The following is a 15,722-nucleotide window of genomic DNA, read 5'->3' as shown; positions in this document are numbered from 1 at the left end:
GCAAAGAGAAGGCAAAGAGAAGGCAAAGAGAAGGCAAAGAGAAGGCAGGGAAAGAAGGGAGGAAAGAAGAGAGGAAAGAAGGGAGGAAAGAAGGGAGGAAAATAAAATAAAATAAAATAAAATAAAATAATAAAAAAAATTTAAAAAAAAAAAAAAACACTAAAATAAGAAAAAAGAAAAAACCAACCCCAACTCTTTGGATCTGATGTTCTGTTTTTTCTGTCACCAAACTAAGGATGAATTACCCTTCCTGCTCCCTGTGCATGGCAGCACCTGGCACTGCCCAAAAGCCCCTTGGTGTGCAGAAAGCTCTGCCATGGTGCATCCATGCACTCAACTGCAGGGATGGAAGCAAAAGGTGAAGGCGGGGGAACTATTTGCAAATAAAAATTCAAAAAAGAAAATCCATCGCTGCCACATAATTTGTTTTCTCATTAGGCAGCGTCAGGAGCAGGGGGGTATTTGATCTATTAAAAATGCTTATTTAAATACTCCTGCTAGAGTTAATTTTTCCTCCTGAAGGCTGCTTTCAAAAAAAAAAATCCATCTCCTCTGCAACAGAGGAGGGAAAAGGCAATATTTTTTCAAACCGGAGCTTTGTATTCCAACTGAAGTTGAGGAAAGGCAGCTCCGTGACAAAACCACGTTGCTGGCACTGCACCACACCATGGTGATGATGATTCATGGTGCCCTCCAAGAGCTATTAACGTTAGGAATTACTTACTCCACCAAATGAACATCATCAATAATTAATAGTATGCAGATTGCCATTATTGGGAAGCCTCTGGGCCTCACACAGCGAGTCATTTCAATTATTCAAAAGTATTAATAACGTAAAATAGTCTTTTTTTTTCCTTTTAATTTTTTAATCTGTTTTTTACATTTTTAAAGCACCTGCCTTGAGTGTGCAAATGCCAAGGGAGTGCTCCCCACCATCCCCAAGTGCCAAGGGAGAGCTCCCCACCATCCCCAAGTGCCAAGGGAGTGCTCCCCGTGATCTCCACTCTCCCCAGGGCAGTGGGGCACTGGAGCTTTCCCAGTCACACCAGTTGCTCTTCCCTCGCCCCAGTAAATCCACACCTGATCACTAAGCCTGGCCTGGCTGGTCCCAGCTCTCCCAGTTCACCCAGTAACACCCAGTGCCATCGGGAGTGTTCCCACCTGAGACTTGTGCAGGAGGTCGGAGCATCTTCACCAGCGACAGGCTGGGACATACAGGTGCCTTTTCCCCCTTCTCAGCGCTACCTAAATAAAAAAATAACTTTCCAGAACGCCACAGAGTGACTGTTTTAGAACCAGCCCTGCTCTCCTGCTCCATGGCCATGCAAAATGTGAGGCAACAGAAATCACCTTCTCTTGGGGGAAAAAAAAAAAAGATGTTTTTCAGCAAACTTGCTCCAATCCAATGGTTTTATCATCAGTGTGAGGGAAGTGGGGACAAAGGGGGACAAATGAGGCAGAAGGGGAAAAAAGCAGCTCCCAGCGAACACCTGTCGATCTCTTTTATGTGTGTAAATGATACAAGTGGTGATCAGTGAAACAAAATTTCTCTCTAAGAGCAGCTTTGACCAAGGATGAAGGTAAATATCTCTAGGAATTAGAAGAGGTGATTTTTCCACGCTGGCAGGAGCACAGCTGGGACCACCCAGCTTTGCCTTCCCCACTCCTGCAGCGACACTTTGTAGCTCCCCCCAGAAATTATAAAACTGCATTTTCTCCACGAAGCCGTGAAACTGCGTTTCCCAGCTCTCCACCTTCAAGGTGCTGCTGTTTTCCTGCTGCTGTGCCACAGGCAAAGCTCCAAACCGTGGCACAAGAGTGGTCTCTGGTGGAAGGACATTGGATCTACAGCACTGATCCCAACTCAAACCCTCTGCCCGAGCCACCACAAGGCTCTGCTGCTGAAACACCAGGTCAGTCTGACCCATTATACCCTAAAAAGGGAGTTTTCACGAACACTTTTGGACTTTAAATATTTTATCACATACGATCTTCCTCCACTCAAAGCTCCCAGAAAACCAAAAATGGAAGAGTGGCTTTTTTTGAGGTAATTTCTTAAATGTGGAGAAACTTGGAGAAACTTGTCATCAAAGCACTCAGTCCCACTTCTGAGAGCTGGAACACACCAAGCAACCCTCTGAGAGCAGATAAGGAAGCAAGAAAAGATCAGGAGTAAAAGTAAGTAGTAGCTCAGGGCAGTGACGCCACTGCAAATGTGCAACCCCAGTGAAAACAGGAGAGCTGTGGTTCTTCCCCCAAAGTCAGGGTGTCAGAACTGGCACTTGGAAGTCTGAATGCAGCAGAAGTGGCATGAGATGATGGGCAAAAATCTCACCTTCCAAAAATCCAGAGAAACTTTAAAAACACTGGCAAAAATCTGATCACCAACGTTCCACAGGCCTGTCCTTGGAACTTGGAGTTTGATCAAGACAGACACAGCAAAAGTCCCGTCAGCTTCAAGAGCCTTTGAACCAGGACTAAGAACCAGGAAACACCACAAGAGATAAAGTCAATCAAACAGAGAACAAATGCAGGAGGGAAAAAGAGCAAAGGAAAAGCACCACGATGGCCTTACAAGAACTACCCTATAAAGACAAACACACATGAAAGTGGTCAAACACACTATTTTTTTAATGCAGATTTGGAAAATCTAAGCCAAGTTTTGAAAATTCAGGACATTTCATGAAAGCATATTTGGTCCTCTCAAAAATCTCCTGTCCTCCATTAAATACTTCATGGATAAACAACAATTAAGCATACATGGCACTTTTAATTAGGAAAACTTGATATTGCACGTGATACCACAAAATACAAAAGCCTGTCTCAGCAAGTCATTCCAGCAGTGTTATCAATTTTGTTTTGATATCATTGACTTACACAAAAGTTTTCATTTTAGTGCATAACATGTGCCCTGCTAAAGTAAAAAAGGATCCAAGTGTTTTTAAAACAAAGAGGAAGAAGTGGCTCCTGAAGGAACACAGAGTCTTTTACCACCCAGTCAGCACCAGCCTCCTTGAGGATAAAGACCATTCCTACTGAAAGATGACTGTCACATCACCTGGCAACACAAATTCCAAAGCAATTCCTAATGGGAAGCTGATCATATTTAGCTGAAAGGCTGAAACACCTGCCTGTGCTGCTCCCATTCCACAGCCTCCTTTCGCTCTTTCTGGCAATCAAACAAGGGAAAACACGATGGCAGAACAGTTGTGCAACTTCATCATAGTGGTGGAATTCTCTGAGGAAAACTCTGGAACAGATTCTGTGCATAACACTGGGCTGGACCCCTGCCCTGGGTCCTTCAGAAGGCACAAAACACTGAGAGGTGATGGGAAGGTGTGACACAGACACTCAGAGCTGAACTGGGAGTCAGGGACAAACCAAGGCCTGAAAATGCCACCACCACCCCCAGGGCATGTCCATCCTGGCATCTGCTACTCCATGGTTTTAGCTGGCTGCTGGGAGATGCTGTGCTGGCCCTCCACACTACCAACACTTCTCATTCCAGAGCTCGATTAGAAGTCCTGGCCCAGGAGAGGATTTCAGAGCCCAGGCATCTCTGCCTCCTGCCTCCCTGGGTGGGCAGAAGTCCTTCCCTCCCTTTATCCATCCTCTGCACTTCCTCAGCCCTGGACAGACCTGAGCACACTCAGGGCAGGAACCAACACCCTGAGCCTCCCCCAGCACCTCCTGGGATCACAACACCTTCAGTTCATGTGTTCCTTTGAAACAGGCAACTCAGACATTCCAGTGATATGTTTGCAAGTCCAATTCTACAGGAGCTGGAATTGCCAGTTGCTCAAACATCGAGGCAACTCATTCTACTGCAATATTTTGGGAAATTTTAACATATTTCCCTCTCCCCCTTCCAACCCTTCACCCCTTAAAACAACACAATAAGACTGAGAAGACTTGATTATTCTTTTTTTTTTGCCTGAATGAAAGATTCAACTCTCATGGAATAGAAGATTCAACTCTCACGGAATAGATCCTACAACAAAGTCCCTGAGATATGTCTGTATATTAAAAGATTCCAATAACCTCTCCAGCACAAACTTCATATTTATTAGAAATGTTTTGAATTGCAACACGTGGTTCATGAAAACCAATGCTGTTGTAAGAAGGTGAAAATACAGACCAAGTTTGTCCTTGTATTTAAGCTTCAATTTAAAAAATAATTAACCCAGAAGTAACATTCTACTACTTCAACTGTAGTCAAAAGTTAAAAACATGTAAGCAACGGGGAACCACTGGAAAAAAAACCTGTTACATTTAGAACAAGCTGTTTTGGCCTCAGTTTTTTGCCATCCCTCAATCCCTTAACTGCTTCCTTCCTGAAAGTTCACAGATGATATTTTTCCAGTATCTTAAAAAAAAAAAAAAAAGGGGGAAATCATCTCTTTTTAAGTGGCTTTGGGTTCCTCTGTATCTTGCAACCAGCTCATTAGAAATACTGTATCCTGAGGAAGCTCAGTTTCCCCTGCTAGTGAAGAAAACGTAAGGCACTAACACATCAATGCTGTCAGGAATGTGAAATAGTTTGTTCTTCATGTACTGTTATTGCAGTCCTTAGCAGCAGTCTCCTGAAAAGGCACTAAAACATGGCAAACAAGGAAACTTCGGGAACTTCTGCTCAGCTGAGTGCTCAGCTGCTTGAAAAGCTGAGTGGCTCTGCAATTTCCCCCTTCCCTCCCCCCATTCCCTTACAAAAAGGCACCTGGATTTGTTTTCTCACTGGTTTCTATAGCTACAGGCTCTTGCAACACTGCAAGTTCCACACAGCTGTGTGAGGGATATCAGACTATACCAAGAGCTTTTTACACCACCACGAGTTATCTTTCCAAGACCAAATGGAGCATTTTTGTTTCAGCAAAACCCAGTGGGTTCCTACCTGAGTAGTACTTAAGGTTGTGTATTGCTAGTCAGAATAATTCTATAATTCAGCTTGGTGTAAGAAATTGCACTTTCCCATTCCTTCCCCAACCCCGAGATCACTTCAAATTAAATAGCAGACCCTTCTCTAGAGGGACATTTGCAATACAGCTACAAAGAGGTAGCTAAGTGGCACGTGCCAATCTGCTTTCTTTTTTCTTTTAAAACTTATTCAGCCTTCATTTGCAACAACATTTTTCATAGGAAGTCTTAAAACAAGAGATCTCTGTTCAGGTGGCGTGTGAGGTCACCACAGTTCAGAAGGTTGAACTCCATCTCCCTCCATGTCTAGAACTGACAACAAGCACAGGGGGATACCCAGGAGATTTGGTGGATGCAGGTGAGTAGCTGAAGGGGGAGGAAAGTCTGCAGATAAATCCCACACTCCTCCTGATGAAGGTTTCTCTGGAGAGCCCCTCAGATCAGTCCCACCATCTGATCGATCTGCCTCATGTAGTTGCTCTTCAGTGGCAGCAGGTACCTCCTCTCATCAGGAACTCTGTTACACTGTTAACAAAACGAGAGTATTCTCAAAAACTCGAATCCAAACCCAGGCAATCCCATCCCCTGCTGCAATCCTTTCAGCAGATTTCCTCCCAGCACAGAAAATTGTAGCTCTTTCTGTCCCACCTTCCCCTCACTCTTCTCAAACTCCCATAGCAAACCCCATAAATGAGCAGCAAGTGTCTCCTGCAGCTCCCAAACACACAGCACAGCTTGTTGTTCAACTGAGACCTCCTTCACTATGACAACTGTGAATGTTTAAAATAATGCTCTTTTTCTGGAGGACTGGGGGGAGGAGGAAAGGAACTATCCCAGAACCTACCAGCAGGGATTTAAAAACATTGTTCTGTAACCTGGGCTAGTGGAGGGTGTCCCTGTCCATGGCAAGGGGTTGGACTGCAAGATCTTTAAGGTCCCTTCCATCTCAAAACATTCTGTCATTCTCCAGTTAAAACCAGATCTGTTTTGGCTGGTGATTGGCACTGGGGCCATGGCTCTGTGCTCAGCTGAGGCCTGGCTAAGAAAGGTCACCTTTACAGGCCTCAAAACCACTCTGAAGAAATAAAAACTTCGTTTAAATGACCTTCTGCTTTTCTCCCCAACAGCAATAGTGGAAAATTTTAAGGGCAAAGAAAAGGGGAAGGGAAAAATAACTGGAAATAAATTAACAAAGAAGAAAAAATTGCTGCAAAATATTCCAAAGGGAACAGGTTTCACCTTCAATATAATCACACACATGATCCCAACCCATTCACTCAGCTGCTGAAAGTGCTTTTCACAAGGGAGTTTCTTAGATATTTAACATTTATGAAGGAAACACTGCAGAGCTCTACAGTAACACTTCCAAATGGTTCTTTTTCTACTGGCTCACCCTTCCCCAGCCCCCCAGCAGGACCAGCCTGTGCATTGCTTACGTTGGAGCTGAAGTTGGCTGCCTTCAACTCGTTGGGTTTGGTTTTCTCTGCGCTCTCCTCTTCCCCAGGGAGGATGTCTTCCCACAGGGAGTTCCGAAAACGCTCATCCACAGACACAACGTGCCCCTCAGTAGTAAACATAAACTTATTTCCAGATTTATGCACTGGATTCTCTTCATCAAACAACTAAACGAGAGATGGGAGAGACAGGTATAGTATGTGTGCAACATCCTTCATGTCCCAGCAACAAGTTAAAAACGCACACAAAAATAGGTTTTATTGCTAAATAATATTAGGGCAAATGGAAATAAATATTCTCAATGCAAGGGAATGATTTTAGCAGTGAAAAATCAAAGGGGAGCAGAAGCAAAACTTCTCATGCAACTTAAACTGCCCTTGTTTTTCTAAGCTGCTCTGTGCAGGCAGTTCTAGTCTGGCATCCACTGTTCCTGCTCAGTCACAGATTTATTTGGTTTTCTGCACTAAAGGAGATTCAGAACAGCTCAGGCAATGTCAGCCCAAATGCTTCCTCCTGTGACTGCCAGAGCCCAGTGGGGAGAAATCAGAGGCTGCTGTGAGGCAGGACAGCTACAAGCAGCCCTTTGGCTCAGAGCTGAGCAGCACCTTCCTTCCCTTTGCTCCCTCCTTCCAGCTTCCTCCCACAAAACCTGCAGCTCCTCCTGGTTCAGGACACCACAGCTGGGCAGCTGCCAACCCTCAGAGACTGGGGTGAGATCAGAGCTAGAGGAGCACACTGATAACCCCCCAACAGCTAAACCCCTCCCTTCCCCAGAGAGAAGCAGCTTCTAATTAATGATGCCCTGCCTTGAGCTCAACAGTTTCTAATTAATAGTCAACAACCTCCTGCCTCCCCACTCTGCCAAGGTGGTGCTCAGCAGCCTGGAAACGAAGAACACACACGTACCAGGTACAAATATTTACAGGTTTCACTGAGAAAAAAGCTCTCCATTCGATCCTCCTTCGTCTTCTCTACCACGTGGTGCAACGTGGCATAGCCACACCTGCAAGATTTAACATCAGGCTGGGTTTAGTTCCCACATATTCTGGTCTCAAAGTGCTCCCCAGATATTGCTTTACTTCAGACCACTCCAGCTGTCAGGGGTGAGGTTCAAATGAAACGAGTCTCTTGCACTCCCCGATTATTGGTTCTGGTGTTCTGATGGGTCTGTAATCATGTGAACCCCACTTAATTGCAAGGTTTTAACAGTCCAATGGTTAGTACACGTTTGTCTACAAAGTGAGTAAATTAATAATAATGAATTTAAAAAAAAAATCACTGTCCTCCCTCTGAGTCTAAGCTCAGAAATGGAAGCTGCCTTAGAGGTAATCCCTCCAGTTTCACTAAACACCATGGGGCCATGAGGTTAGAAATATTCTTGAAGGATCCATGGGAAAAATCCCGACTACTCTTTTCACCAGTTTTTAGCAACTGGTCATCAATAATGCATTTTCAAAGGCACTTATAAAATTCTGAATGTAAAAGTTGCCAAAAGACCATAATTGCACTTTCAGATGGGAAAGAAATAGTTGCCCAATAAATAAATCATCAGTTGTGGCTTTCATGAAGGGTTGGGTTTTCTGGTTTACCTACATGTGGCAGACTGGATTCTATATAATATTTGTATAATAAAATGTATATATATATATATAGCAGTGAGAGAAGACAAAGAACATTGAAGACTGACTTTGCTTTTGTATATTTTTCCAAACTCTGCAGAATATCCATTCCCACATGAAGGTAAAACGGGTTCTTTGTGGCCTAAATAAGGAAGACAGACAAGAGTTAGAGTCAGCAGTTTTGAAATCTTGTAAAAATAACACTTACAACAAAGGCCTCGTGGTACCAGAGTCTCGTGTATCACTGCAAACTTATCTTTACAGGAACATGACTTGGATTAGTCTGTGCAAAGCTTCTCACATTTGCTCTAGTGCAAATCCTAGTAAAACATGTAGTAAATCTAAACTCTTTGATAACTTCCTGGTAGCCAGTTATTGTAGTTTACTGCATCTTCTGCCAGCTGGAGACTATGCCTGGACAGTATCGCAAGGAATGCTATTACATTTACTTCCACAATTTTGATTAGGAAGTCACAAGTCTCTGCCTTGTAAAACTCTGCCAGCAGCTTTTTGAAAAAGTTGTTTAGTCTCATTTTTGCCTGTCTTATAGAAAAGGCAATTTTTGAGGCAAGCAGCACAGCAACTACATTGCAGAACAACTTGGTGCCTGAACAGAAACCTCCACATAACAGGCAGACCCAGAGGCACCAAATTTCATCTGGCCGGAGGTTAAGGGTGGAAAAAGTGACTTTCTAAACAAAACCATTTTTGCCAAAATGTGATCTGTAACGTCAGAGGAGTCAAGTACCTGATACAGAAGATATGTGGACTCCACCAGCTCGGGCCTCAGAGGGTAGAAGGGAACGTCGGGCGCCTGCAGTTGCCAGTTGTACCTTTCTGGGAGAGCTCCATAACGTTTCCAGATGGCATAATAAAAAGCATGGAGACAAATAGCATCTTCCACATCTCCTATCAACACCTGGGCACAACAACAGCCATAAACATGCCTGTTAAAGCTGCAAGCCAGTAAATCGCTCTCTGCTCTGTATGAGAACGCAGCATAGAATTAAACACTCCCCTCATAAGAGACAAAAAAACCCCAACCCCCAAAAAAAGCACTAATGTATTAATTCCTTTGCAGTAAAAGCTTTAGCAGAGCTCAGCCTCACAGCACAGAATACAAATGCTGAGGTTAAACAAGAAAAGTGTAAAGTATCTCCAGTCTAGCAGAGGACAGGCCAGGGCTGCCCACATTGTTATGCTGAGGCAGAGGCTGAGCTGAGACTTATCACAGCAGCCAGATGCAAACCCACAGCTGGAAGCTCAGCTCAGAACTGCTCCAGGATCAGAAGGAGCCTTTCTGACATCCCTCTACTTGGTGTTGAGCAGAATGGCAGCTTACCTGCAGCCCAGGAAAAAAGGCCTGCAGAGAGTCAATCCAGGTGTTCATGAGCTGGCCCGTGTACATGTTCACGTTGACGTACAGGGGAGGGTCACCCTCACCTTCATTGCAGGCCTCTCGACTGCCAGGAACAGGAAGGATACATAAATATTCCTTATTCTAGAAGAACACAATGCATGTTCCACTTCACAGCTCTGCCACCAGCAAAGACAAGGAGCCATGGATTTACAGTGCTGGGCTCAATGTAATTTTGAAAAGAATCAAAACATCAGTCATGCCCTCAGAAAAATTAATTCATAAATCAAATCCTAAAGTTTTGTCTGAAGAATCTCTATCAGAAAGAGCCAAACCAACCAATTTAACACATCCCCCTTGCAGTGCCACAGCCTTCTCTCAGCCTAACAGTTAAAAACTGGGACAGGAACCAGTTTAACTTCCCTGCACCCACAGTGCTGCACAGATCAGCTGAGTAAGGAGTAAAAAGAGCATTAAAATTTATTTCCACTGTGACTACCACGGAAATAAGGTTTTCTTTTTTAAAGAAAAAAAATAGAACTCAGATTTTCTAGGGCATGACACAAAGCATTACATCCAGTCTCTCACATCTTGCTGGAGTATTCACTGCTTAAGGAGTGGATGCTGAGATGAAATAACATACCCTCTTCTTAGGTGGTTCTGGATGTTCCGATAGGCATCATTGAACATCTCCAGGTCTTCCTTTTCTCCAAAGAGGATGTAGGACTTCAGCAGGTACTCATAGAATGAATCTGACCCTGCTCCCAATCCACTTTGCTTTCCAACCCAATGGCCAGTTTGGATATTCACAACATTTCCTTTCAGGACAGACAAAAAGTTTAGTCTGCAGTTGCCCAGTACACCAGAGAAAGATCATCACGAGTCAAGACCTGGGAATATTACATGTTCAGAAAGTATCGAGGAGGAAGGATCAAAGATTAATATCAAATAAAGTGTTACAGTGGATTCAACCAAGGAACATCCACAAGTGCAGTTGTTTTAAGTACTTTTAGTCATCTGCCAATCTAAGTTATATTAATGGGGATACAAATCAGGACCTTCGGTTTCATTACAAATTTATCTTTGAAAACCTGTGTCCTAAGGAGTCATTCAGAGACTATTTTTCTCACAAAGTGCCACTTGATCAACACAAACCACAAATACACAAGGAGAACATGACTGAACAGCTACAGAGGAAGCAGATGGACAAAGCTGATGATACATAAGAAACCTGCAGCCTGATGGCACGAGACTGAGGCAGGTTAAACACGGAGCCAGTCAATACAGCATCACCTCAGGGATTACCTAACAGTCCAGTGTTATTGCTCCTGAGGCTCCAGAGGGCCTTGACAGCTCTCCTGGCCACCCATTCAAACGTGGAGTCACCAAGCAGCCTGCTGAGGATCCCAAACTCCACCAGCAAGGACCCAGCTCCTGCTGTGCACGTCTCGTTGTGGCTGTCTGCAGGAACCCCCTTCTTCAGGTTCACCTGTGGGCAGGGACACAGTGCTGAAGGGAGAAGGCTGGACCTCCTGCAGCTGTGCTCACATCTGCACTCTCAGATTTATTAGAAAGCCTTCTCACTAGTTTCTGCATAATAATATATACCATGCAATGTGTATAGAGATAGGAAGGCAAAATATTGGTGCTTGTTCAAAAAGGTTTCCTGTAGAATTCCTGAAATCCATCTTCCCACCTCATAACATCATGCTCAAAATGGGAAATCCTAATCTTCCTACTCTTATACTTGCTAATCCTTCCAGATTTCAGTCCACTTTTTCATCCTTTCCACTATATATTCAGGTTTTTCAAGGGTGGTGCAAGCACTGCTCCCCCTCAGTTCGTGCTCTTGAAACCAAGGGCTTCCTCACTTCCTCCACTTCCCCACAGAACACAACATTGAAGGGAAGTTACACCACCCTCAACTGCTCTACCAGACTTAGAACAGAAGTGAAAATTCACATTTCTACAGCCTGACAGGTCTGGAGGAAAAGCAGTGCTGCTGTCCCCAGGAATTAAAAGCAGTCAGGTGAGTGCCAATTGTAGTTTTACAGTTTAGAGTTGTTCCAGTAGAACTGATGTCCCTCTCCTTGCCAACTGCCTCTGCTTAAAACAGGAGGATGCAGCATCCAAGAGTACCAGTGTTGAGCATTCACTGAGCAACATTCAATAAAATTACAATTTCCAAGGCCCATATGACAAATATTTATTTATGAGTTTTATTGTAACACAATTGTCTCAGTAGCAAGTCACCAATAAAGTCATATCCCTCCACTCTTTGTCTTTACAGTGTTTCTTTTTAACTTTCTTAATGCCAGTATTGTTTGTTGCTGTGTGACATGGGGAATGCTCCAGCCAAACAGCACAGAAACAAATGGTTCCTGACCCAGAGGGAACGATAAACACAGAGTGAAAAATCAACCTAAAGAAAACATCTCCTCCACATAAGGAGCAGCTGAAGCATTGCCAATGTCACCAAAACTTAGGGCAGGTTCCCCTCATCACTTTGAAGTAACTCTGAGCAGGTTCAATACCCCAAGTGCACAAAAAGGGGCACAAATTCCAGTTGCTGGACAGGTGAATGACTCCTCTGAGCTGATTTCCCCAGGGTGGGTGTGCTCACTTACCCGAGGGTACGGGATCCCAGTTTTGGTGTTCTCAAAGGCTGGGAGCAGCCTCACAGCCAGGTCATGAGCCAAGTGCAGCAGCTCATTGTCATAATCCTTGATGGTCATATCACCAAAAGGCTGCTTGCTGTCTGTAATTATGATATGTGCAGACAGCAGGCTTCCCAAAACCCTACAGGAAAAGGAAAATGTAGTTTTTTTAGTCTGATCTGAACCTAGTTGTTCAGCTAAACCCTTAGAGGTGTCATGTTAAATAAATTATTACTTTGTGCAGCTTACAGGCACTACAGAAAATGATCTGGTTCTCCCCCCACCACTAGTGAAAACATGTAGATTCATGCTGCTTGTCAGCCACACTATCCCAAAACCCGGTCATGCAAAATTTGCCTAATCCAGCAGTTCCTTGTAACAATCCTCCCAGTGTATTTAGGAGTGAAGACCTCCCTGGTCCTGCAAATGGCAGGAAGGTTATTATATAAAGTGAGTATTCAGAAAAACGAAATCCTAGCAGAAATAAAAGCTGTTTAAGACGCTCAGAAAATGAAACCATTTAAAATCAGACAGTATCTAAACCCATTTCCAAGGCAGACAGGCCTGTTTTTCATGTGAAACGAAAGTGAAAGTGAGAAGTCCATAAAAGGAAACAAAACCAGGGAAAACCCGTGGCAGGGTTTGTTTGCTGTGCACAGATCTGAGTCTCTGCTACAAGAGCAACAAGAAAAAAGCAGAGTCTGCAGGCCAAGCACAGGTGAGACAACCACTGTCTCACTGCTTCAGGTCACACTGACTCAGTAGAATTAATTATGGGAGGACAGAATATTTTCTTAGAAGGTTAAGGAACAACTTACTAGATGAATAATTATGGAATAAAATCCACCAAAGACATCCTTATCACCAGTTTTACTTTGAATTACACACACCAAGTCTTTAACCTTGTTACTGTTTTAAAACTGAAACTCAGCACAACGTACCTGATTGTTGCCTCGAAAACTTGGACTGTTGAGTCTTTATCAAATGAAACTGTGTCAATCACCAACTTCACTGCCTTCTGGAATTCTGAGGAGTTTCCCATTACCTTTAACAGGAAAACAAAGCTGTTTTGTCTAATTGTTGCTTCAGAAGAGAGTTGGGGAAGAGAATAGCAAGTTCACATCTTAGACCAACAGTCAGATTTAGCACAGGAGTGTTCAAACTGCCTGAACTATTAATTTAAGACTAAAGTTCAGCTGAAAACATAACACAACCTGCAGAACAATGAAGTCTGATTTGACGTTTATTTGATCAAAGGTGAGCCCAACCTTTCAGGCTTCTGACCCAGCACTGCTCATCCAGGAGCTCCCTCGGGCCAGTTTTCTACAGCAACTCATTTCCACTGCATCCAGAGACAGATGTAAATTCAGCCTGAGCTTCAAGGAAGCAGGAACATGGAAACAAAACACAGGTCCCTGCTTGGGTAAGTTGATGAAAAGGCTGGGTGTACAGGGACCAAAAGCATGTGCCAGCTCTCCCCATTACCCACCCCCGGTGGGAAAGCATCATGTGTTTGATCTGAGCAGATGAGGAGCAAAACAGGCCTCCCCCATGCAGAAGTTTCTGAAACTCCAAAAACTCCAGGAACCAGAAGGTTTAGATTTGAGAAAAAATGCTTTGCAGTGCCCCAAAAGGCCACTGTGACACTGGTGACTGAGGACAGGAAGGCACTGTTCAGCCACACACCATCAGCCACGCAGCACAGATCCCAAAACAGTTTCAGCTAAATATTCCCTCACTTCTGCTTTCAGTTCTGCTCAGCACTGCCACGTTCAAGCAACTGAGAGCTTCTCACCACTGCTGCCACCCCAGAGTAGCAATGGGCAGGGTTTAATAACTCAAAGCCACCCCCTGCACCAGAGGAGAGACACAAACCACGTGGATCCAGCACATCAGCAAGCCCTGACACTCCAAAAGGCCCAAAACCTGCCCTGGCTGCAAAAATGAGACTAATGAAACCTAATGGGGTCTTCTAAATATGCGTAAGGAGTTCAAGGAGGGGGCTCTTCCTCAAGACACCACACCACTGGTCCTCCTGACATAAAACTGAGTTCTTCTCACATTATCTTCTACTTTTATCAGGAATGCAGGTGAGAAGCAGCTTTACAGGTTTTTCCCTCCTTCCTTTCACCGTTCTTCACGCAGATCTGTGTGTCAGTCAGGCCCTCTCTGCCAAGCAAAACAACCAGAGCTTTTCCAGTCACCTTGAACAAGACAAACTCTCCTCCTGACGGATCTCTCAGCAACTCACACCTGACCCAGTTCAAATCCACCTTTCCTGAGCACCAGAGCGACAGCACTATCCCCAAGGAGCTCTCACCTGAGCCTTGAGGAAGAGCTCCAAAATTTCCGCTGTCTCTTCTGGAAATCCCTGCTGACCCATCTCCAGCTACTCTTTATCATCCATGTGTGATGCTGCTGGCTCACAATCCAGCTCTTTGCTATTACACACCCAGCACCCCCTGGCCAAGCCTTGGGGAGCACCCACAGCCCGGGCAGGTCCCAGGGGCATCCCAGGAAGGTCCCAGGGGTGTTGCTGGCAGGTCCCAGGGGTGTCCCTGGCAGTGCCCCCGGCCCAAGGACTCACCGCCAGCGTGTCCAGCGCGTCGATCAGCGTCAGCGAGTAGTTCCCCAGCACATCGTTGATGTTGAGGTTGGAGCTGGAAAAGCAGAATTACAGAACCATTAGGGTTGGAAGGGACTCCTAGAGATCATCCAGCCCAACCTCCCTCCCAGGGCAGGGTCACCTGGAGCAGGTGACACGGGAATGTGTCCAGGTGGGTTTGGGATGTCTCCAGTGAAGGAGACTCCACGCCCTCCCTGGGCAGCTGTTCCAGGGCTCTGACACCCTCCATGGAGAGAACTTCATTCCAGAACTTGAAAGGAGCCGACAAGAAAGACTTGGAGGGACTTTTTACAAGGGCCTGGAGTGCCAGGACAAAGGGAAATGGCTCCACACTGACAGAGAATAGACTCAGATTAGATATTAGCAGAAAGTTCTTGGCTGTGAGGGTGGGGAGGCCCTGGCACAGGTTGCCCAGAGAAGCTGTGGCTGCCCCTGGATCCCTGGAAGTGTCCAAGGCCAGGTTGGACGGGGCTTGGAGCAACCTGGGCGAGTGGAAGGTGTCCCTGCCCGTGGCAGGGGGTGGCACTGGATGGGCTTTGAGGTCCCTTCCAACCCAAACTGCTCCGTGGTTCCCGCTGAGAGGGAACTTCCCGTGTTCCCGTTAAACGTCCGTCACTGATCGCCCAACGCTGGGAAGATCCCCGACAGCCCTCGGGGGCATTCCTATGGATACACGGATGTCCCAGCGCCCCGTCCCCCCCCACACCCTCGGCAGCCACTCCTATGGATCCGTGGGCGCCCCAGCCCCGTCCCGGTCACTCACGGGTCCCCGCGGTCGGGCCCGCGGCCGCGGCAGTGCAGCGGGTCGAGCTCGTCCCTGGGGAAGGCGTGCTCCATGTAGCTGTCGTAGCCGAACACGAACATGCCGCGGGCCGCGTCCCGCAGGCGCGCCCGCAGCTGCGGGGGGAAGGCGCGGCTGTAGCGCCGCTCGTACTCATCGCCCCGCGCCGGCCCCCACAGCGGCGCCGCGCGGCCCGCGGGCAGGGCGGGCGCTGCGGGGCCGGGCCCGGGGCAGGGCGGGCGGGGGTGCAGGCCCAGCCCGCGGGCCACCGCGGCTGCGGGCGCGCCTGCGGGACGCGGCCCGCGGCATTTCG

The 15,722-nt window shown here is 46.0% G+C and overlaps 1 protein-coding gene across 1 annotated transcript; it reads right to left on the bottom strand.

The window, feature by feature from the left end:
- Window positions 1–2,610: 2,610 nt before the first annotated feature.
- Window positions 2,611–15,718, bottom strand: EDEM1 (ER degradation enhancing alpha-mannosidase like protein 1). The gene is made up of 13 exons (XM_027702592.1): window positions 15,679–15,718; window positions 15,392–15,620; window positions 14,590–14,662; window positions 12,944–13,047; window positions 11,973–12,144; window positions 10,651–10,834; window positions 9,989–10,163; window positions 9,331–9,451; window positions 8,737–8,907; window positions 8,057–8,130; window positions 7,276–7,372; window positions 6,351–6,536; window positions 2,611–5,439 (listed from the first exon to the last, which is right to left on the bottom strand). The coding sequence occupies exons 1-13, from the start codon at window positions 15,716–15,718 to the stop codon at window positions 5,350–5,352; spliced, it is 1,716 nt and encodes a 571-aa protein (XP_027558393.1). The 3' UTR covers window positions 2,611–5,349.
- Window positions 15,719–15,722: the final 4 nt, after the last annotated feature.

Source organism: Neopelma chrysocephalum, unplaced genomic scaffold, assembly GCF_003984885.1.
Source record: "Neopelma chrysocephalum unplaced genomic scaffold, ASM398488v2 Primary Assembly neopelma1_189, whole genome shotgun sequence".
NCBI classification, from domain to species: Eukaryota; Metazoa; Chordata; class Aves; order Passeriformes; family Pipridae; genus Neopelma; species Neopelma chrysocephalum.
Note: the sequence above shows the minus strand (reverse complement) of the source record. Positions and strands in the feature narration are given on the sequence as shown.

What these genes read in the sequence shown, in the direction of transcription:
- EDEM1 (XM_027702592.1), bottom strand. Translation starts at nt 15,718, where the DNA reads ATGCCGCGGGCCGCGTCCCGCAGGCGCGCCCGCAGCCGCG. An exon ending in GGGCCCGACCGCGGGGACCC is followed by an intron (nt 14,663 to 15,391) that starts GTGAGTGACCGG and finishes CTGCTTTTCCAG; the next exon opens with CTCCAACCTCAACATCAACG. An exon ending in ACGCGCTGGACACGCTGGCG is followed by an intron (nt 13,048 to 14,589) that starts GTGAGTCCTTGG and finishes TTCCTGTTAAAG; the next exon opens with GTAATGGGAAACTCCTCAGA.